The sequence below is a fragment of the Macadamia integrifolia genome, chromosome 2 (assembly GCF_013358625.1).
Source record: "Macadamia integrifolia cultivar HAES 741 chromosome 2, SCU_Mint_v3, whole genome shotgun sequence".
NCBI classification, from domain to species: domain Eukaryota; kingdom Viridiplantae; phylum Streptophyta; class Magnoliopsida; order Proteales; family Proteaceae; genus Macadamia; species Macadamia integrifolia.
Genome location: NC_056558.1, coordinates 15010820 through 15035657, shown reverse-complemented (window position 1 = coordinate 15035657; position 24838 = coordinate 15010820). Strand labels below are relative to the sequence as shown.

Genomic DNA, 24838 nt, shown 5'->3' with positions numbered 1-24838 from the left:
TGAATGGATAGAGGAAATTAAACCAATCCCTTTTGAATAGTTCATTCACCAAATACAATTAGTTGTGTCGTATCTTGTCTGTTAAGATCTATTCCTTACATGATACATGAAATTGGTTTGGTTTATGACATCAAGGATTGCCCTTACCAAGGAGCATCTTATATACCTCTCACCTTGTCTGCACAGACATGTGGTTAAGAGAAATGGGGATGCATCCTCTTAATATACTCGACGATATGAGGATTAAGGGTTGCTGGGTGCCCGTGTGATGAGCATGTGATATAGTGTATGCGGATACATAATGCAGGTTAGTGCAAACAATCTAATTCAAAATAGTGTACACGAAATTAACAAAGGCCCACAAAAATCAACGTACCTAATTTTGGTTTGGTGAAGTTTACCAATTATTCCCAGTACAATTGCCACTCTAATGATTGGACGGTTTGGACTTCCTGGGCCATCAAACCAAACTAGGGTTCAAAGATCTTAATAACAGAAAATCACCACCTAGATAAAGGTCTATTTTCCACATAAAACAAAGAAATTAACACTTCCATAATCTACCAACGAAGGGAACTACGCAACGATCACCTTGGCAGCACTAACAGTAACCACCTAGAAGACATCGTTCCCCGCAACCTGAGTTTCAAAACCTTAGCCTCACACTGAGAGAGAGAGAGAGAGAGAATGGAGAAATCGTAGGAAGCAGGTAGCCTTGTGTGGATGATCCCCTCTCCTCCATAACGTGTTATATTTATAAAATTATGTTGCCGTAGAAAAACCCTTAGCTACTGAAACTGGGCAGAATGTAAGATCCCATTGAAAAATCTATATGCGATTTTGTTTTTACTGCATCCCAAGGTTCCAATTACAAATATTCTCAAATAAGGACACTTAAAGTAGACATAAGAAAACATAATTCTTATGTCCCCCAAAGTAGTAGTTAATTACCATCTATCCCCTCGTCTTTACAATATTACATAAGGGTTTAGGTAGGTTACAAAAGTGTTGTAACCTACTTTTAATTACTTAATATGCCCATACTATGAAAGAGATGATTGGTCCAAAAGGATTGAAAAAGTAATTTACAGGTCTATATTCCCAATGAAAACTGAAAAGCTACTGCATCACTGTTTATGACAAAGTGTCTAAAAGAAGGATAAAAATGAAATTTCAGAGACACATCACCACGTTTTAAAAGACTTGGAATCTCAATTCCTCTTCCCTTGAAAGTCCAACTTGGGATTGAATCTTACCAAAAAAGAAAACTTGGGTTTCAAAAAAAATTTAAACTTAAACTAACCGTTGAATCTATTGTTTTTGAGTAAAGGTGTCTATTTCCGGTCCGAGCGGGTTGGATTGATTAAGAAAAACGAAACTAATCCTCATCGATTTGAGTTCTTATCTAACCGGTAGAAATTCGAATCGTACAAGATCAATCGAATCGAAACTATAGAAAGAAAACCTTATAAAAACTAGAAAAAACTTACAACGAGAACATGTTATTGATAAGAAGACGTTATGTCAACCCAATAAAACCACACTGATTTGGACTGAAATTGAACTTTTTATTTCTATTTGGTCTAATACTAGACAGAATCTAGATCAATTTGATCAAAATCTAATCAACCCGACTAATTGACAATGGATAATCAAAAATGGTCGGAATCAATCACAAAAGCCCTATAATTGATCATTCCTAAACAGCTTGAATAGATTGCTAGGGTCAATTCAACCAATGATTTTAGACTCGAAACTGATGGTAGAAATGTTATCTCTAGTGATTCCAATTCTGAAATAACTATTCTAGAACCACTTAAGTTGGATAGTTCACGACCAGTTCCAATACAAATTGGCTACTACCAAGATTTTAACTCAAACTCCAAAGAGTGAATTGATCCCTATTGATTTTGGTCTAGATCCGATCCAAATCAATCAGAATCAATCCCATAAATGCTTCAAATTCTGAAAACCAACAATACTAAAAATCTTAGATTTGGCTGTTCTATTATGATCAAGATTAGGATTGATCCAAATTGGCCAAATCGACCAAGGATTTTAAATTAGAATCTGACATCGAACCAGTCCTTAAAGATTTTGATTCAAATAAAATCGAAATTGGACCCAAAAATCCTAGAATAGGCACTCAAATCTTAAAACCCACAATCCAATCCAAAAAACCCTAGGATCAATTTGAAACACGAAATTGAGATCAAATCAATAGTTGCCAATATCAATCTAAATCCAAATCAAAATGAAATTGACCAAAATCAACCACAAAACCCCTTAAAATCAACTTATAAAATATAATATAATTACAAAATTCCACTTATAAAATATAATATAATTACAAAATTCCACTTGTCATCATTACGATAGTACCAAACCTACAATATTGCCATTTGTCATCTTCCTAGATTTTAACTTTCCTGAAAACACTAGTATGTTTAATACAATTGATTTTTTCAAAGAAAATGTGAAACCATCCATAATTAATAAATTGTAAGCAATTTTTTTTTATATAAAATTTAAGACTTTATAGTTTCTATTTTTCTGACTTCAAAACTAATATTGGATAAATAATATTATTTTTTAATCTAATTTTGTCTTTTTCTTTTTATAATTTGAGATATTTTTGTCTATCTTCTCATTTTTATGATGCTATCCCCATGACAATTGTTATTCGCACTTAATTTTCCATGATTGCCTTAACTGACTTTTATATGAACATTTTAACTAAAAGGTCATCGTAGATTCGAACCACCATCCCCTTGGAACATGTTTGAGACATGCTCTGATGCTCATCATATTCCAAGTGCTCTACCAATTTGTGCTAAAGACCAATAAAAAGAGTTTAGTATTTACAAGTAACCATAAGAACTTACCACAAAACTTGCTTTCCAAGGAGTACGCAATGGCAATCTTTTTTTTTTTTTTCCTTTGGGTTGGTTTGGGGTTGGGGGTTTCTCATGAACTTACATTCTTAGAAAACAGCTCTAGTGTAACTTCAAGCAGGAAAAAAAAAAATTTGATCATAAATTCTAAACCATTATCCATGCATTGATATCATTGCAGTTTTTCTTGCATAACCATAGTATAGTCTAGCATAATTCACTTAAATGTTCTTCCAAAAAGTTTTTCTCCAGATTAATTTTTTTTTTAACATTCATGTGTACATACAGTATCCAAAAAACACAGCAAATACAATAGAAGGCATCGACAAACTTCTCAACTCAGCTAGTTGTAGGAAGATCTGAGCTAAGCTTAGTCCTTGAAATTACATGGACTATCTTTCTTTTCCAACATAAGCAAAGATTCCTCTGTTTCAGATTTTTAATCAATGAAATGTTGAAAATTCCTTCATAGTTTCATATGACCACTAATGATTCAAAAGCTTGCATCCAATGATGAGAGAGCATATAAGGTTGATCATCCCAGTGGCCATTTAAGCACCCCGTAGAACAATCATTCCTTGCTTTTGGGACTAGACCTCTTAAAAACAAAAAAAAACAAAAAACTTTATCACTATGGCTGCTCTTTAACCAAATCTACCACAGTATAATACCCAAAACTCATCATAATTGTTGCTAATGATGAAGATTCATTCCAACTAGCCAAGATAATCTCAAGTTCATCCCTTTTTTCCCTAACATGTCTCATTTACATTATGAAGTCACTAAAGATAATGGCCAATTCCAAGGACTAACAAATCCTATTGATGGCTAAAGAAAGGCTAGTGACAAGGACAGTTGTGGGGTTATTGGTGACTAATGTGGATTAAGGTATTCCACATAGCATTTGCAGTGAAATTTTTACAAGAAACATACAAAAACATAAGTGTCAAGACTATCAGTGTCCACATTACACAAAGTGTCTACAAGAACCATAAGATATTCAATTTTGATGACTAGTAAGAGTTCAATCCCCCTTAATCAACTGTCTCTGGGAGCCTACTTGCTTATTGAGCACCGTTCTAGTCAGCCCCAGGGTTTCAAATATTAATTCGAACTACTCAAGTTAATATCTAGAAGCTAGGCACAGAACTAACATACATAAAGAGACATGTAGAACAGATCAGTTAAATTAGAGAACTAGCTCTCCACAAGCATAAGACCAATAGACACTACCATGTAAGTGAACTACACTAATATTCATTTTGTAGAGTTCACTCTCAGCTCAAGTACCATTACAAATTTACAATAGTGAATGGAAAAAAGCTAAATTCAAAGGATGATATCATAGGGTTTCAAATCATAGTATCACACTAATCATAGTTTCACATGAGAGAGGATTTTTATTATTGTTTATGCTTGTTTTGAATAGAAGCTCGATCTCTACAATTCCTTGCTCTCTTTTTTTATCCAAATCTGAGCAAACTCAACTGGTCCTCTTGTATCAATTGATGCTATCAATCCAACAAGGCTCAGTTTGATATTGTAAGAAGAGGAGGGTGGCTTCTTGCTAAAGCTATCTACTGTAGATAGGTAATGAAGTTGACATCTGTTCATGAATTGTTTAACTATCTATTGTCTGTGATGAAGACATCAACCTAGTTGTTACTAGCAGAAAGAAGCAATATATCCATCTCTCTCTCTCTCTCTCTCTCTCTCTCTCTCTCTCTCTCTCTCTCTCTCTCTCTCTCTCTCTCTCTCTTTTAATTCCATTTTAGAAAAAGGGTCTCAAGTCTCAACTCTTCAAGTTGCTTAAGTCTCCAAGTAGAAGTTGGTGGATTGCTCGTCAGGGTTCAGACTCGACGCCAATTATTATTTAAATTAAAATAGAGAAAAGGTCTGATGATTCATTATTTATGGATTCCCCTGATGCTTGTTTCCATATAGTAACTGATTGTTCTTTGATTTTTTTTGTTTTTTGGCTAAAGATTCAGAATTTCATTAAAAAGAGAAAAAGAATTTACATGAAAAAATTTAAAACCTGAATTTTTTTCCCACCTTCGGCATTGCCATCAGCAAGGAAAAAAACTCAGGAGGGAAAATTAAAACCGAAACCTAGGCCTAGACTCGCATCATGAGCTACCTCATCCCAAATGTGCTTAGGAAGCTGGACATTTGTCTCGGATAATCCTGATTTTGTCGCATCTCGAGCCAAAAAATCAACTATGCTATTTGCCTCTCTAAAACAGTGAGAAATTTTCCAAACAATGGAGAGCAAGAAAGGCTCCATGGAGATCCAATCTTGAGCAACAAACCATGGAATAGATCTAGCTTATACTACCACTGCCACTGCTACAGAGTCTGACTCGATCCATAGAGATGAATCTCTTAGATCTTTGGCCATTTGAATACCTGCCATCAAACCTTGAAATTCTGCTGCATAATTAGTTTGAACTCCAAGGAATCTCTTAAAAGAGCCAATCACAACTCCCAGATCACTTCGAATTACTCCACCTGCACCAGCCCTACCAGGGTTGCCCATGGAGCTGTCATCCACATTTAATTTAACCCAACCAGAAAGAGGTTTACGCCAAAAAATTCCCAAAATCTCTAGGGGACATTTAGAATTAATAATCAATCCCAAACGCCAACAGCACATGAGATCAGGGAAATGGAAAATTCGATCAGAGATGACAAATTTATAATCTTGGAAGTCTCTTTTTATCTTATCAAAGATAGAGAATTGAAAGAGCATTCTACTCTCATATCTTCTGGAATTCCTTTCCTTCCAAATATTTTCAGCCACAATGATAAGCCCCATAGACCAAGGATCCCTAAGAACCATCACCCTGCGCTTTCGAATCCACCACTGAACTAGCTGAGGTAAATCAATAATGTCAGGCCAAATCAATCCAAAATAGTCAAGGAACATGTTCCATATTGCCAGAGAAATTTACAGCACTGATTGTTCTTTGATGATTCGTGGGAGTATGAAGAATTGATCGCCAATGGGAATGGGTCAATTACCCATCGTCAAAGCTTCTCCACTCAACAATGGTTCCACTTCACTTTTAGCCACTCCGGCCAAAAATCCAATTATTGGTAACAGGTCTTGGATTGCCCGTTACTCTAGAGACACTTTCAGCCTTCCCTCCCTATCATCAGGCTTCCATCAAACCATTCTCTCCGCCATTCTACTTATACATTAACTTCACCTCTCCCTTCCTCCCAACTCTCCCATCGTCTCTCCCTTCCTCCCAACTCTCCCATCATCTCTCAACAAGTGCTTCCATTTATGTTTAGGAGAGTAGAGAAAGAGAATGGTAACATGTGCTCAATGTTGATGCGATTTTAGAGAAGCCTACTCGCGGTACCCATTGGTTTAGCAGATCCAGAATGACGTAGTTGCTTGGAAAGGAGAAAAAGTGGATTCACACATTCCCCTTCCAAAATGAGAAGACGATATCTCATTTGTAAACACTGCATCTTTATATGAATACTGTAAAGTGTGTGTGTATTTTTATCTTACAACAGAAATAACACTGTATTATGCAGAGTTCTGTAGGGTATTTTGGCAGATTAATTTAACTTTTTCCTATAAAGTTATATCCCCATCCATCGATTCACATTGAATTACTTGAATCTGACGGCTTTCACCTCCCTAGCTTTCCTGATGCCATTGCATCCTTTCGGCTTTCCTATACCTCTCCCTAATTAATAAGTTTAAAACATGAAAGTACGTGTTTGATGGACACAATTCCAACATTGCAGGCATATCTCAAATGATAAGTGCCCATCAGAGATACACATTTTGCTTCTCCAACATAAGAAGTTGGATTCACCTATAATAGGGACAGGCACACTACTTGTGTGTGGTCACTGATAAGCAAGCAGTTGTCACCAATTGGGTGTGGGATGGGATACCATATAGGAGGATCATGGCAATCATTTCAGAAGGTGAAAGAAGCGAAATAGATGCAGTAGATGCTAGCTTATGATATGCTAGCGCTATGCCTAGCTTTTTCCCATAATTTAATCTCAAGAACAAGATCTAGGGCAAACATTGCTTAACAACACGTCCCTTTTTATCACGAGTGTAAGAGAACATCTCCATTTATCTAGGGTTGGAATTGTTTTGGTCCTTGATTGAAAGTCCAAAATATTTTTCTTGCGCGGTGTGTATAGTGCACACCACTTATATCGAATGGAGGCTATGTGGTTTGTTTTTTGAGGTTGGAGGTCGAGAGGCACCTTTATCTTTGTATAGGCTAGAGTAAGGATGTGAATTTGAAACCGAAACTGTTTATCGAAATTGAATCGAGCTGTTTATACAAAAACCACAATACCGTTTAATAAATGGTTCAATTTTGGTTTCAAGTTTAAGACTGATTAGTTAAATGGGTCGGATTGGTTTGAACCGTTTAACCCATTGGTTTCAAACGAAATTGAAATCGTGAAAATCGAACTGTTTAAATCGTCAAAACCAATCTGATTAACCCGTATAATGATTAAATATTTGGTTGTTTTAACAAAACATAATGGTTTAATTTAAAGAAGAATTAAGGATCACAGAGGCTGTCCAACAATCTATTCAATAATTTATTCATATTACGTAATTATGTAGTTAAATCCTTACTTGTTCAATGCCTAATTTAATTTGATACAAGATTGAAACGCTTATCAACAAAAGCAAATTTTAGTAAGCATGCGAATAAACTAGCAAATTGATTACAAACCGTATGGAATAAACCGGGATCAAAACCGTTTAAAATCGTGAAATCGACACCGTTTAAAAATTATTGAACTGAAACCGTTTACTAAACGGGTGTGGTTTCAGTAAGTGGTGCAGTTTTGATTTCAACCAAATAAATGTGAACCGAATTGAACCACACCGTATACACCAAAATTGAACCGATTAACTTCCTTAGACTAGAGTTTTTTTTTTTTTCTTTTGTGCAATAGGCTAGAGTTGAGCCTTTGGAGGGTGTGGCTATGGTCATCGGTCAATGGGCTTATCTTTCTATTCTGAACAAATAAATTCTTAAGTTGTTAAAATTTGTAAGGAACAAAGTTGGTAAAACTTGTAAGGAACAAAGTTTTTTGTCGAAAAACGGACTATGCCTACATATAAGGTTTCAAAAACCAAAATGATTCATGTTTCCTTCGTGGGACGAGCATCCTTGTGTCCAACTCAAAAAATCATTGCCCATAATATTGAGAGGGGACAAGTGGAAACCCTAAAAAAAAAAAAAAAAAAAAAAAAAAAAAAAAAAAAAAAGAGCCACTTAATTCTAGATTTATTACAATTCAAGAAAAATTGTGACCCTAGTCATTCAGTTGAATGGACCGCTATGATCCTCTAACCAACCGGTATAGTTGATTTGGAGATAATCTAGAATGAAACGAAGGGTACCACTCCATCTGGTCTGTCTTTCACTGTTATTACAGTTTTAACCTCAGGTAACCCATGCTCCTTCTCTTACGTTTCATTCTTCCCCTCTTTTTCCAACTCACTCTCTCTTCTCTTCCATTGAGCAGAGAAGTTGCGGACGACCCATCTAATGCGAACGCAACTCTACTATCATCCTTACCTCAGATTCTAATCTTACAAAAAACGAGGTCTCTCTCTCTGCCAAGAGTAATGCGTATCGATTGAAGACTCTGCAAGTAATCTCGGTTGCTTCTGCATTCAGATTTCTAGGTGAGCAGATATTTAAATAAATATATATATATATATATATATATTTTCTGTTTAATATATGCTTTTTTGTTTACCTGTTTGATTGATTCCTAATTTGTATTGTTGATGCATAAGTAGTGTCTGTGTTCTTCCGAGAACACAAATCTATTGATGGGTTTTCAGAATTTGTATCGTTGATGCATACAATCGGTGTTTGATTGGATTGCTTGTTTCCAATTAAACTCTGGTTGTTGTGGCCATTTCTCTGGGCTGATTTTTTGTTTTTTTTTGTTTTTTTTGATAGTTGGCTTGAAGATCTTAGTGTGCTCGGTTCTGTTGGATTCATCTAGTACTAATGGGGAAAAAGGCTAAAAAGAAGACACGAGCAACTCAGAAGGAGAAGCCTGTTTCCTCTGCTTCTCCTAAAACCATTCCCCCAAACTTGAATCCAACGGATGAGATTGGAAGTGCTGGAGTAGTTGTTAGTGAGAGAAAGACATGTACCCATCTCACTAAGGGTGTTGATTTGATTAAAATCTCTTCAAAAATTGGTTCAGTGGAATCTGTTAGGTGCGAAGATTGTAGGGAAGATGCGGTTGATCGGAGGTCAGGTAAGGGAAGGAGTAAAGCTGGGAAGAAGAAAGGAACAGGTCATTTGAATGCAAAGTCAAATTCAAAATCCATTTGGGTCTGCTTGGATTGTGGGCATTTTGCTTGTGGAGGGATTGGATTGCCAACAACACCCCAAAGTCATGCTGCTAGGCACGCCAGACAATATCGTCATCCCTGCGTTATTCAATTTGACAATCCTCAACTCCGCTGGTGCTTCCCATGTAATTTACAAATTCCAGTAGAAAGATTAGAAGACAATGGTGAGCAGAAAGATATCTTATGGGATGTTGTGAAATTGATCAAGGGTCAATCCTCTGTAGGGGCTTCACTTGATAATGAAGATGTTTCGGTTGGTGGTAGTAGTGCTGGGAACAGCATGGTTTTAGACAACACTGGATCAGGAATTTTAGATGGTGGTCATAGAGTAAAGGGCTTGGTTAACCTTGGAAATACTTGCTTCTTCAATTCAGTAATGCAGAATCTTTTTGCCATTGGTATGTTGCGGGATTACTTCATGAAGATAGACTGTTCTGCTGGGCCCCTGACTATGGCTTTAAAGAAGCTTTTCAGTGAAATAAGTCTGGAAGTGGATTCAGGGAGTGTGATAAATCCAAAATCCTTCTTTGGGTGCATCTGTGCTAAAGCTCCCCAATTTAGGGGATACCAGGAACAGGACAGCCATGAATTGCTCCGGTGCTTGCTTGATGGGTTGTATACTGAGCAGTTGGGAATGAGAAAATTACGGAATTCTTTTGGGGAAGATGGAAGAACTTCGGATTGTGGTCCCACTTTTGTAGATGCAATATTTGGGGGCCAACTCTCAAGTTCTGTTTGCTGCATGGAGTGTGGGCACTCATCGGTTGTTTATGAGCCCTTTTTGGATCTCTCACTGCCAGTGCCAACTAAAAAATCTCCACCTAAGAGGACCCCAACAGTCTCAAGACTCAGAAAACCAAAGTTGCATCCTAAGAAAGGTGGGAGAACTCGTTCAAAGGAGAGTGCTAAGTCCTCCCCCATATTGCCAAAGCATGAGCCTGATCCTGATCCTGATCCATCAGAAAGGAATGGTTCTTCTCTTTTCCCATCTAGCGTACCTGTTGTCAAACAATCGGTGGCTCCAGTTGATGATTCTTCTTGGATGGATTACCTTGAAAGTGTACCTGTTCCCAAAAAATCAGTGGCATCAGTTGATGATTCTCCTTGGTTGGATTATATTGACACAGGTAATGCATCGGAGTTCCTAGTTTCAGTTCCTCAGAATCAGGATATCTCAGATGCTCAAGATTCTGGAGACAAGAAGGTCTGCAAAGGTGTTGCGGAGCAGATTACGAGCCCCTCAGATGGTGTTTTATGGCTAGGTAATGCACAACCAGTTGAAGTTTCTGCCAAGTGCCATTTAGTTCCACAAAACTATGATACCTCAGCTATTCAAGATTCTGAAAACAAGCAAGATATCGAGAATGGCATGTTACAGGATAGTTCGGAATTGCTGAGTCAGGGTTGCTCTCCTAATAGGGAATCAAAGTTGGACTTCTATTCTTCTCGGGGTAATTCTTGTGAAGATGAGCTCCCTTTACAGGTTCAAAGTTCAGAAGTTCTGTTGCTTCCCTATAAAGAGGAAACCTCAACTGCCGAAGAGATCATGAGAAAAGAAAGTGAGGCCTCCACATCTCTTGCTAGCTGCAAGCCAGACGTGTTAGACTTTGATGGCTTCGGGGACTTATTTAATGAGCCTGAGATGATTCCTGATCCCAATGCAAAATCCTGGTCAGGTGACATGAGCATTGAGTTCCAAGCAAATGAAATGACAGAAACAAGTTTTGTAGCAGGAAACAGCTGTGACACTGATCCGTGTGAAGTTGATAATACAGATGCGCCAGTCTCTATAGATAGTTGTTTGGCATATTTTACAAAGCCTGAACTTCTTCCTGACAAGCTTGCCTGGCATTGTGAAAATTGTTCTAAGATTTTGCAAGGCCAAAAGATGGAAGGTAAGGGGGGTCTGAAGAAAACAACACCAAGGACTAGAATAAATGGAGTTCAGGTAAGAAGTGGAAATGCCCAATCAAGTTTCAACAAGGATTCTCGTTTTCTCCCTGAATGCACTCATCTGAGCAATGGGAAGCTTGAAAATTTTACTGTTTCCACAATTACTGCTGAAAGCTTACCTCGAGATAGTGAGAAACTTGATGATTCAAACCATAATTGCACCAAGCTTGAAAACTGTCGAAAGGGAGAGGAGACAGATTCAGAGTTGGTATATCCCATCTCCAATTGTCTAGATTGCTTGAAAACTTTGCAAGGGGACAAATTACTTGGGTTGTCGAACCATACAACTCAGGAGCAAACAGAAACTTCAGATCACCATGATTCTAGCATTCAAACCAGTGATTTGTGTAATTTGGTTAATTGTAACTGTATCCAGTGCAAAACTGTTCAAGCGCAGCCTAAGGTTTTCCAGCCTTCGGCCAGATTATGTGACTCAGATGAGAATGAGGATGGGGCAGTGGACTCAAAAAGTGTGAAGGTAATGAGAGATGCAACTAAGAGGATTCTTATCAATAGGGTCCCACCTATCCTGACCATTCATCTTAAGAGATTTAGTCAAGATTCCCGTGGGCGCTTAAGCAAACTGAGTGGTCATGTCAGTTTCGAAGAAACAATTGATCTTCGGCCTTATATGGATCCCAGGTACTTTTCAATTTTTGTGGAATTTCTTATTGGTCAGTTGTTTATCTCATATTGTATAGGTTTTGTCATCATTGTCATCACCTTATTTCTGTTGTTGTTCTTGTTGTTCATGCTACTGCGGCTGTTCTTGTTTCCTAAACAGTAGCTAAAGTCTGGCTCTTTTCTCGTCTTTTCTATGAAATGAGAAGCAGAATAAATACGCACAAGTTATTTCTGACTCTTACAGAAAAACACATTCACACCTATATCAAAGGTTATGCAGAGGAGGAACCACAAGGAAGTTCCTTAAAACTCAAAATATCAAACTCTAAGATCTAAATTTCTCAAAGCTCTAGCTTATTAGTAGAATACCATATCCACATGCGGGTTTAAAATTTTTCCTCTTAAAGTTTCTGATCGTCACAACCTTCTATGGGCCAACCAATTTTGTTGCTTATCCACTTCTCTTTAAACCTCACATTTTCCTGTATTTGGTCATTATTTCTTTTTGGAAATCCACTTCTCTTTGCTGGGTTTATCAGACCAGTAACTTAAACATTATTTGTCCAGATTGACCTGCCATGAAACCATTAACTTCTGCTTCATCATATGATCTGTGGCCTTCCTAAAACACGAGGATTTTATTCAATCTTTCATAGTTGTTGCAAACATTGTGATTAAAGTTAATGTTAAATATTTGGAGAGTTTTCCCTTGATGACGTTAGTATTGCTCACAATTTTTGTCATACTTATGCCTTTATTTGTTTACATATATTACTTAAAGAACTGTTCGTGATCCCTACACGTGAGCAAGAGAATGTCTGTTGCAATATATGTGCATTGGTAAAATTTGTTACCTTCCTTCCATTTCCTGAAATAAATTCTATACCGGTGGAATAGATGGATTTTACATAAGGTCTCATTTTCAAAAACTATTGTTTGATTTAAGGTTGTATGCCTTCCATGCTGACTTTATTAACCTAGAAAAAGCTTATGACAGAGTCCCTAGATAGTTAATTTGGCAAGTACTAAAGAAGATAAGTGTTTCAAGTGAATATGTGGACATAATTAAAGATATGTATAATGGTGTGGTGACTCATGTAAGAACTGTGGGGGATTAAGGTAATGAATTCCCAATTACAATTGGGCTAAATCAAGGATCAACTCTAAGCCCCGATTTGTTTGCACTTATCATGGATGAATTAACTAGAGACATTCAAGATGAGGTTCCTTGGTGTATGCTTTTTGCTAATGATATTGTTTTGGTGGATGAGACAAAAGCAAGGATCAACACCAAGTTGAAGTTATAGAGATCAACCTTGGAATCAAAATATTGTAAGATAAGTAAAACAAAGACGGAGTATATGGTGTGTCACTTTAGTTACATGAGGACGAATAATATGGTGGTGAAAATTGAGGAGAGGGAGGTTTTGCAAAGTGATTATTGTAGGTTTTTGGTCTCAATCATAAATAAAGGAGGTGATATAGAAAATGGTATTTCACAAAGAATTAAAATAGGATGGATGAAGTGGAGATGTGCATCTGGAGTGTTGTGTGATTGATGTCTTCCTATAAATCTTAGAGGAAAGTTTAATAGGATAGTCATACGACTGAATATGATGTATGGTGTGGAATGTTGAGCAATTAAAAAGCATCATGCAGATAAACTTAGTGTAGCGGCGATGAGGATGTTGAGATTGATGAGTGGTAAAAATAGGAAGGATAAAGTAAGGTATTGATCATATTAGAGCTGATTCGGGAGTAGCTCCAATACATGATAAGCTACGAGAAAGTTATTTGAGGTGGCATGGCTATATGCAACGAAGACCTTTGGATGCTCCAGTACGAAGGAGCGATTTGATTCAGATTGAAGGAATTAAAAAAGCTAGTGGTAGACCTTAAATAACCTTAGGAGAAGTGATGAGGAAATACATGCATAGCTTATGCATTATATCAAGTATAGTGCCTGATAGAATTGATTAGAGGGCAATGATCCATCTAGCCGACCCCATTTAGTTGTGATAAGGCTGAGTTTTTTATGCAGATAAGTCACTTAAAGGGAATATTTTATTGGAAATAAGCCTTGGGTTTGGTGGGTTATGTACAAGGATTAAAGTATCGGTATCGGTCGCCGTATCGGTTAGTCAAAATTAAGATTCGTATCGGAGGGTATCGTATCGTATCGTATCGGATATACGCTAAGATACGTTAAAGATACGCACATAAATGGATAGGGAACACATTTTTATACACTTTTGCATAAAAAAACAGTTAAAAAAGCTATATATAACATGTAGAATGCATAAATACTTAAGTAGAGGGTATCGTATTGATAGACAAATATATTGAGTTGAAAATGTTCAAAATGATGAGTTGAAAATGTTCAAATATATCGCAGAGGGTCAATACTTGTAAATATCATTTGAAATCATGTATTTAGTAATTATAAGTTATGACATTATTTTTAAGAGTTGAATGAACTAAATTTTCTAAAAAAAAAAAAAAAGGGATTTTTATTTTATTTTATTTTTTTTAAATTAATTTCGGAATAAAAAAAAAAGAAAATATTTTTTTGAGAAAAATCAAAATTTTCCATGGAAGTTGTAGAACACTTGTTTTTACATAACATATAAAAAATCTAAACATTTTTAACCATCGAGCATGAGTAGATCTAAGAAATTTGAAAAAAATTGAAACCCTTATTTTCTCTTGAAAAAAGTGTGTAAATCCTTATAAATCCAATGATTTCATGTAATAATGATGCACAAAATGTGATTCTAAGGATGATGAACCTTAGATTTGTAAAAAAACTTGAAAATCTAAGGTTAAAGTTGAAAAAAGTGAGTAAAGATTCAAGAACTTACTATTCAAATTTAAGGTTCTTCGTGGACTATGTTTTTCTCCTTCTTTGAACCATTCACTTCCACAATGTTTCTTTCAATCTATCATTTGAGCCTCCAAAAAGGTGTGTGAATCAAAGGGGAAGAAATAAGAGAAATATAGAAAACTGTTGGTGAGAGTTTGAAGTGTTTGTTTCAAACAACAAAAGGCACATTCACACTTAAGTAGCCGTATCGTACCGTATCGGTACGATACGGTTCGATACTGTACGATACAGTCGATACGTACCGATACTCACGGGAATTTTCATATTTTCAAAAGTTCGTATCGCAGAGTATCGTACGTATCGGTACCGATACAGTACGGCACGATACGGTACTACCGATACGTCGATACACAAAAGAGGGCCAAAAATTCCCTGTAAGGTATCGGTATGTATCGTGCCCATGGTTTTAAGTATCGGTGCGCATCGTGCCGTATCGGCTGATACGTATCCGTATCGGTAGGCATCGGCACGATACATACCGATACGTATCATGAAAATTTTAAAACCCTTATGTATCGATACGTATCCTACGATACGCACCGATACACCACCGATACGCACCGATACTTTATGAAAAATTCAAAATTGAAGTGAAATGTACGTTTCGGTACATATCGGTATGTATCGATACGTATCGGTGTGTATCGGTATGTATCGACCGATACACAGCGATACGTACCGATACGATCATAAAATGGCCAAAATGGGTAATTTTTTAGAAAAACATAATTTTTTGAGGTGTTTTTGTTCCAAAGTTACTGCCAACCATTTTTTTTCTCTAACTAAAGTGGAAATCAAGGTTGAGAACAAGGATTTTACATTTATGGGACAATTACAAACCTTGGATTCTTAGTGCGATACTCTTAATTTACTGTTTATGCATAATACATGTTATATATATAACTTTTTTTAACTATTTTTTTATGTAAATGTGTATAAAAAAGTGTTTCCTATCCATTTATGTGCGTATCTTTAGCGTATCTCCGATACGATACGATACCCTTCGATACGTATCTTAATTTTGGCTGACCGATACGACGACCGATACCGATACTTTAATCCTTGATCGTGCCGATGCCTACCAATACGGATACATATCGGCCGATACGGCACAATACGCACCGATACTTAAAACCATGGTTATGTATGTGTTGGGCCTTTGAGCCTATGGGGTTTCTTAGTAATAGGCCACTTTAATGAGCCTAAAATATATGTAGAAAGTAGGAAAAGAAGATTTACTTCATTAGTTTAGTTAGAGTCCTAGTCTTGATATGTTTTGATTTTTTTGTTTGACTCCAACTCCATGTTGAAGTCTTAAGTGTCTTTTAGGAGTCCTATTATGAGTCCATTTATGTTTTTTATTTGGTGGACAAATAGCTTACGTCCGAAGCTACCTAATATGTATTGTCCTAGACCAAGTAGGTTTCCTTGTTTGAGTGTATTTTCTTTTTTATTTCAGTTTCTTTGTCAGTTTAGGATTCCCAATTAATTAAAGATTTGGTTAGGCCTTTTTTTTTTAGTATTTGAGTATGTTTTGAGTCTTTATATAAGTTTGTAAAGGGCTATAACATTGTACATGAATTTGAATGAAATTTTCTTTTGTTGTTTGCAAAGATTTGCTTGAGATAGGTTGTATTAATCAACTGGGATAGTTGAGGGTGAGAGACCCAAGCTGAGGTAGCCTCCCTCTATTTTTCTGATTTGTTCTTGAATTTGAAATTTATTGAATTTTCTAAAGATTCTTCCTAGGATTGGATCATGATTCGATCTTGTATCAATTGGTATCAAAGCCTAACTGAAGATGGATCTGAAAGTTTGCTATTGATGGTGGGAGGGATCTATGCACATTTCTTGATTGGCTAGATTCTTTGGAGGAATACTTTGACTACTATAACTTGACAGAGACATAAAAGCTTCTCTTTACTTGCTCCCGATTGATTGATTGTGCTAGAGAATTGTGGAGAGTTCATGAAAAGCAACTCCGAGTTCGAGGACATGAGCCTAGGACTTGGGAAGAGATGAAGCACGAGTTAGTGACCTAATACCTCTCTGCATATATTCAAAGAAGGCTTTTCCATTAGTAAGATTCCCACCAGAAGACCTTTACAGGTCTCCAAAAAACACACACAAGCATGGTTTAAAGTATCTTCGATTCCAATACAATATCCTCCGATGTGTATCTTAAATTTAGTCAACCGATATGGCGACCGATATTGATACTTTAATCCTTGATCTTTAGCATATCATAGTGTATCTCTGATACGATACGATACGATACCCTCTGATACATATTTTAAATTTAGCTGATCGATAAAACGACCAATATTGATACTTTAATCCTTGCCCACAGGTGACAACAATCTGAAACAATTAGTAGACCACTTAGCCACTCTTGTGCAACAATATGCAAAGGTGCAACAGAGAAGACACCTCCAATGAAAGGACCAAAACCTGATATTGAGGTTCTTGTTGAAGAAGTTACAGTAAGTTCTGTCAGTGAGGAAGAGTTAGTCCTTGATGTTCCCATCATTGAGATTCATATTGAAGAATTCGAAAGCAACAAAGTTGCTGCGATGGACAATGAGGTCGAAACTGATGAACTTGACACCACAACAATTGTGATGATTGTGAACAATTAATAGTAAGATCCTAAGGGGTTCAAGATTGAAGATGTGGTTGAACCATCAATGGAACCAATCGAAAACCACCGAGTAGATAAACCAAAAGAGTTCTACGTTGCACTAGAATTTGAAGAGGTTGACGTACATTCTTGGACGACCCTCTGGACATGTTTGAGATGCTGCATTGAGCATGGGGAATTTGTTATTCCTTTAAAGTACTTTGAAGAATGAGCGTCTCATCCTCTAGACTACCTTCATATCTTCAAAGAATTGCCTGAGTTTTTGCTATGGACTGTAGCGTAACCTTCATCACAGCAAGGTGGTTGTTGTAATGTTCAAAACTCGAGGTCGAGTTTTGTTTAAGTGGAGGAGAATTGATGCAAATAAGTCAATTAAAGGGCTTATTTTATTAGAAATAAGCCTTGGGTTGGGTTATGTATGTGTTGGGCCTTTGATCCAATGGGCTTTCTTTGTAATAGGTCACTTTAATAGGCCTAACTCCAAAAACTCCATTTTGGCGTCTTAAGTGTCTTGTAGGAGTCCTATTATCAGTCCAATTTTTTTTTTTGGTAGCTTAAGTACGAAGTTAAGTACGCTTCCTAATACGTATTGTCTTAAGCTAAGTAGGTTACCTTATTTGAGTCTATTTTCTTTGTTATTTCAGTTTCCTAGTTAGGTTATGTTTCCCAATTAGTTAAGGATTTATTTAGGCATTTCTTTTTTAGTGTTTGAGTCTGTTTTGAGTCTTTTATATAAATTTGTAAAGGGCTACAACATTGTACACGAATTTGAATGAAATTTTCTCATTCTGTTTGTAAAGATTTGCTTGAGATAGGTTGTGTTGATCAAATGGGATGGTTGAGAGTGCGAGACCCAGGCTGAGATAGCCATTCCCCTACCCTCATTATTTCCCTCATTCTCTATTTTTCTGATTTGTTCTTGAATCTGTAATTTGTTGAATTTACTTAAGATTTTACTTGGGATTGGATCACTTGTGATTCGATTTTACATCAGTTTTTGTTTGAAGGGAAAAGTGGTTGACATAATTTTTATACGATACAACAACAACATCCAAAACCTTATCCCAACTTAATGGGGTCGGCTACATGGAGATTCCAAGCAAGGACGAGCACAAGGATCCATGCAAAAAGGTTGATGGGGGTGTTATGGCTAATTATAATAAGTGCCGGCTATCAATTTGACTCACCACTACAAATCAGCCACAGGTTTATAACGACAGACTATAATAAGGTACCGGCTGTCTACCTGACGCCCCATATAGATCGATCAAGCCAAAGTGTGCTACATGATATCGTATATTTTTTATACAATATCATTCAAATATTAATAGGTGGGATATAATTAGTAAAATATATGTGAATCTTGTATTTAATTAATTTATGAGAAATAAAACACTAGTCAATGTTGCAAACATGGTGCAAACTTTAAAAGCTTCTTGCATTACTTGGTTTTGATAAAACTGATGTTCAAAGAGATGGGTACCTCTCAGGGACCATGTCGACACTTTTATTTTTTATTGAACTGCATGACATCATATACAATTAGAACAAGGATATCCCTTGTGCCTAGTTTGAACATCTTGGTAGCATCAGCTATCATTTTTTTTTTTGGGTGGGGGGGGTGGGGTGGGGTGGGGTGGGGTGAAGTGTTTGTGATTTAGATAAGTCAGCAAAAATTGGCTTATAGCAGTGGAAATAAGCCTTGGGTTGGGTTCTATAAAGGTTTGCTTATAGTAGTGGAAATAAGCCTTGGGTTGGGTTTTATAAAGGTTGGGCATTTGGTCCAATGGATTTTTATAGTAAAAGGCCACTTTAGTGGCCCTAAAGTATGGGTAGGAGAAATCAATACGAGATTTTCTTTATTGATTAGTGTAGTTAGAGTCCTATCTATTTTGGTCACATGTTCAAAACTTGGAAACGGCCTCTTCTTTGAAGCCGGGGGTAAGGCTGCGTGTATTTTCCCCTCCCAGACCTTGCAATAGCGGGAGCCTTGTGCTCTATTATTTAGGCTATGTTTGGTAACCAAGAAAAGAAAAGAGAAGAAAAGAAAAGAAAAGAGTACAAAAGACATAACCAGACAAAAAAGAATGATTATACACTGATTTTTTTATATCTCTCTCCTCAAATTCAATTTTTTTTTTCTTTTTTTTTTTCTTTTGTTGTCTTCCAAACATTGCCTAAGTGTTTTACTTAGGCTGAAATAGTTCTCTAAGAATCTAGCCTTATCAGTCTTTCTTTCCATTAAAGTATAGTTTCCTACTTCAACTTGGATTTCGTCAAATCTCTTGTTTTAAAATTGATTTCTGAATTCTGATTTGGGTTCTCTGTTCTTCTATTAGTTCTGAATCTTGTAACAGTTTCAAAATCTGAACTTTCCACTTAGTACTGGAATTTCTGTTGCAACTAGGATTTGTTAAATCTTCAGCTTTCTTAATCTGATTTGGATGTTGTGTTCCTACTTTTCAGTACTGCTTATTCAATTGGTGGAGCCTTAATTGATCACTAGTTTGAACCCCAATTCTGTACATCGATTCTCTCTCTCTCTCTCTCTCTCTCTCTCTCTCTTTGTGTGTGTCTGTGTGTGTAACTAGGACGGTGGTGGTTCAACTACAGCAAGGACACGTCATAGTTATGGAAAAAATGGGCACTCTAGAGTCTAGACTTCTCTGGATTTTGAACAAAGTCTTGTTGATGTGATATTTGCTTTATTTACAATATATATATATATATATAGACCGTTGGATTTTATTTATGTAGACCATTGGATTTTGAATAACTCTAGATATTACATAAACCATGTATTTTTTTTTTTTTCAAAACTATATCAATCCATGCATGGTATGATAGTGTTTTGTTTTTTTTGATAATGGGATAATAAAAAGGATAAAAATGTTTCTTTTTTAATAAAAGTAAAGTTATTTAAATTACTTGGGTTGGTTTCTCTCTGTGTAGTTAAACTTAATTAATATTAGATGTAGAAATCCAAAAGAATGATAAATGATTTCAAATTAAAAAAGTCAGATTGGATTTAAGTGTTAATAAAAACATGGGAGATAGAGTTTAGTTGCAAACAATCACTTTAGTTCATTCTTAATACCAGAATAAGCAAGTACCGTATCATTGACGTACACGTTTTACTACGCCGGATTTTTGAAAAGTCATATTGCTGTATAGTCCATTTAAGTGCCGTCCATATCTGTTCCCGAACTTACTAACTATGGTTCCTGTCAAACTTATTTTAAAGTGCGTGAATGCTATTAAATCTCCTAAATGAAAATATTTTATGGATATTAAAAAAAAATATTATTTTATCAAACTTTTGGTTTTTAGCAATGTTTTACCATGGTAAGATTTATGAAATTTCCAAAATTTTGAAAAACCCAACATTTGAAAGCTGAAAATCGCTTGTACAGCAAAAAAATCAGTTTTTGTTCTTGAACTAGGGGGTTGACTTTTTATCCTTTTGGAGTTATTTTTAAACTATTTTATTAGATTCACATAAGGGGGTATTTACTTATTTATGAATATTATCTTAAGTAAAATATTTACTTAAATGATATTTGACATAAATAAGTGTTACAGCTTGTAGTAAGGCGCCAGTGCTGCAATAAGGTGGCGGTTGCCCAGACACCAACTAGGCTGCCTAGTCATCGCCTAGGCAACTATGATTAGCATTGTCTTCTCCTCTCTCTCTCTCTCTCTCTCTCTCTCTCGGTTGGTAAGTACTTAATGCAGATTCGGCTGCCCTTATCTGGTTGGATCAGCATAACCGGCTTTAGAAGCCAAGAGGCAAGAAGAACCGGTCTAGCCCAGGGTTGGAAATAAAATTAATAGTTATTTAGTATTTTATTTCATGCCTTTTATTTTCCAGATTTGAATATAGGAGTTAGGATTTATTTCCTTTGCATTAGTTTCCATATATGGTTATTTCCTAGCGTAGGCTAAATACTATGTTAATAGAGCTTCTAATTCTATGTCTTTACTTTCCTATATATTGACTATAACCGGTGGATAAAGAAGAGTAATTTGATTATTGAATGAAGATGTTAAGTTTGTGCACCAGTGAAGTGTGTGATTCCCCTCCTTCCCCCTCTCTACTCTGACTTCTCCTTTCTTCCTTAAGGTTCTCCGTCAACTTGGTATCAGAGCCGAAGGATTCCCATCCCTTCCCTTCCATCTCTCTTCTTCCATTCCTGTTCCTTGTTCTGGTTCCTACAAAGACTGAGAAATCCAAAAAAAAAAAGAAAAAAAGAAAACCATCTTATCCATTGTCCCAACCGAGACCCCAACCTCATCCCTTCAACCTGCTAGAACCCTCGATTGAAGAAGAAGAAGAAGAAGAAGAAGAGAAGGTGGAATCATCCCTGCTAGGTTTGAGTAGCAAAAAGAACAAAAGAGAAGGACAGAAGAAGACAAAACAGAATCAGAAGAAGAAGAAGAAGAGAAGAGAAGAGAAGAGAGAAACTGAAAATAAAGAGAGAGAAGACGAGAAGAAAGTCAGAACAGAATCAGAAGAAGCAGGGGGAGAGGTAGAACCGTACCTGGTTTCAGGTTCGAAACTCTCCCTTGATCGATGATCTTCTGTTGCATCTCATCTCCAAGTCGATCTCCCTAGAACTCCATCACAGTTCACGCCTCCTCCAGAAGTCCCGCTGCTGTCTCGATCTTCTATCGCCAAAGAAACCGGTTGAGAACCATCGCTACTGGTTTCATCCCTAAGGAGAGACCTCCATTGTCGGTTTATGGTGAAACCCCCAACCCACGATCTCCTTTTTTCCTTCTTTTTCTTTAATTCTTTTGAGCTTCCAGTTTTGCCCCTCTAATCTCCCCTTATCCCTAGTTGTCCTTTTTCCACTTGCATCCAAGTATACCCTTGCCATATATAATATATTGTGTGATTTTTCAGATATTACGTTACTGCCATCCACGTAGGGATTTCATCTTAATTACCATTTTGCCACTCCTCTTTAAGTTTCCATTTATTTACTATTTTGCCATTACTCTTTGAGTGCTATTTTGTTAATCATCACCATGGTAGCCAATAGTGAAGTTGTTCAATAGCTGAACTCTTATAAGGGAGAAACTGATACAAAATTTGAAGCTATTATGACAATGATGGAATCCATACAAGCTTCTATTGATCGTTTGGTGGTAACAGATAAAGGAAAGAGTCCCATCCAGTCTGAGGATTCTTCCAACACCACTCCACAGGATCCTTCACTACCACTACCACCACTGCCACCATCTCATACACCACCACCACCTCCTCCACCACCATATGGTACTGGTAGATATGATGGAGCAGAACGGGCAAGGTTGGATGTCCTTGATTTTTACGGAAACAACAATCCAGAACTGTACCTTGACTGAATTCACAGCCTGGAGACATTCTTCAGATGGTATGGGTTGACTGAGGCCTAAAAGATTTTATTTGCAGAAGCCAAATTGAAAGGCACTGCCCGAGTCTGGTGTGTCAAGCAACAACAACAGAACCGAACCCGAGGCATTGGTTTAGTCACTACTTGGGCCGAAATGCATGAAGTCATAAACCGGAGATTCTTGCTTTCTGATTACAAGCAACGCATGCATCTTAGGTTTGCACAGTCGAAACAGGAGAATTTGAATGTTAAAGAATATATTTCGAGGTTTTATTATTTGGCCACTCGTTTTGATTTTGAGTGGGATGAAGAAGTATTAGTGGCACAATTTCGCAATGGTTTACACCCTCAACTTAGTGCTGCCCTTGCATCTAGTCGATTGCTTACCATGGAAGACGTCGTGCAAGTAGCGTAGCAGGTTGAGGAAAGTCTAAAACGCCCATACAATTGGAGAAATTTTGCAGATACTTTTCCTTGAGATACTATTTCCATTTTGCAACAGCCTCCTACCTAAGAAAGGTCATCTAGCAAACCACAGGCTAGTGCTACATCTATGGCCTCTTCACAACCTAGTCGGCCGTATTCTCCCCCTCGACATGTTTCTGAAATGTCATCTTCACGGCCTACTCATCCATACCCCCTCGGCGTGGTTCAAATAAACTTTCTGATTCTTCAAAATTTACAGTTCGGTACTACTCATGCCATGGATTTGGACATATCAGTACTCAATGTCCCAACCGTTTGGTTACTTTTATTGTTAAGGATTCTCCTATACCATATATTCCCGAAGAACAACTTAGTTCTGACACAGTTGATTTAAGAGAAGAGCGTGCGCCAGGTGAAGTCAATGACACTCTCAGTGATGAAGACCAACATCCTTTTTATGTCATTCATCATCTCCACTCAGAAAGCCACTCATAATGAAGATTGGCACTGCAGTAGTATTTTCCAGACTGGTGTGAAGTGCAATGACCAGTTGTTAACCTTGGTCATTGATGGAGGTAGTTGTACTAATGCTGTCTCTGAAGACGCTATTTGTAAGCTGGGATTGAAGACAGAGCCACATCCAAATCCTTACAAGGTTGTTTGGGTGAACAACATTAATCTCAAAATCACAGATAAGTGTTTGGTCACATATTCTATCAATGGATTTAAGGATTCAGTCCAATGTGACGTCCTCCCTCTGAAGGTGTGCCATATCTTTCTTGGTCGACCTTGGTTGTTTGACAAGAAAGTACAACATTGTGGCTATGCCATTACCTATGCTTTCAAGCATGCCAATAAGACTATGATGTTTCATCCTGCAAAGATCTCCCTGAAATTAAGCTCAAGAAGATGATGGGATCTTTCCTCATTCAGTGTATTCCTTTAGATGATCTCCTCGGTCCTTTTCCTAACTCAATGGAGTTGAGTTCTTTTTAAAGGAGAGTTGATGCAGATATGGCTGCCCTTACCTGGTTGGATCAACATGACCAGCTTTGGAAGCCAAGAGCCAAGAAGAACTGGTCCAGCCCAGGATTTTGGTCCAATAAGGGTTGGAAATAAAATTAGTAGTTATTTAGCATTTTATTTCATACCTTTTATTTTCCAGATTTGAATGTAGGAGTTAGGATTTATTTCCTTTACATTAGTTTCCATTTATGGTTATTTCCTAGTTTAGGCTAAATACTATGTTCATAGTTGTCAAGGCGTCGCCTAGGCATCCAAGCGGTTTTGCCTGGGGCCTAGGCGACAGCCGCCTTGTTGCATTGCATGTCGCCTTGTGTTTTGGCCTTAAGATATTATTCATAAATAAGCAAATACCCCCTATTTGAATCTAATAAAAATAGTTTAAAAATCAAATTCCAAAAGGATAAAAAGTCAACCCCCCAGTCCAAGAACAAAAACTGGATTTTGGTTATAGGGACGATTTTCAACTTTTAAATGCTTGGGTTTTTCTCAATTATGAAAATTTTATAAATTCTATCATGTTAAAACATTGCTAAAACCAAAAGTCCGGTAAAATAATATTTTGTTTTGATATTCATAAAATTATTTTCATTCAGGCGATTTTAACAGTATTCGCGCACTTAAAAATAA

At 36.8% G+C, this 24838-nt stretch overlaps 1 protein-coding gene across 2 annotated transcripts in view; it reads left to right on the top strand.

The window, feature by feature from the left end:
- Positions 1-8227: 8227 nt before the first annotated feature.
- The window catches only part of LOC122091700 (ubiquitin carboxyl-terminal hydrolase 2-like), a 21321-nt gene continuing 4710 nt past the window's right edge, over positions 8228-24838 (top strand). Inside the window, exons 1-3 of one of the 2 annotated variants that reach the window (XM_042661785.1) lie at positions 8228-8351; positions 8430-8592; positions 8876-11874. In XM_042661785.1, coding sequence (XP_042517719.1) covers positions 8927-11874 — 2948 coding nt within the window. In that variant the 5' untranslated portion in view covers positions 8228-8351; positions 8430-8592; positions 8876-8926. Of the gene's footprint in view, positions 8352-8390; positions 8593-8875; positions 11875-24838 lie in introns of those variants that run through there. The other variant, XM_042661777.1, reaches the window with a different exon arrangement.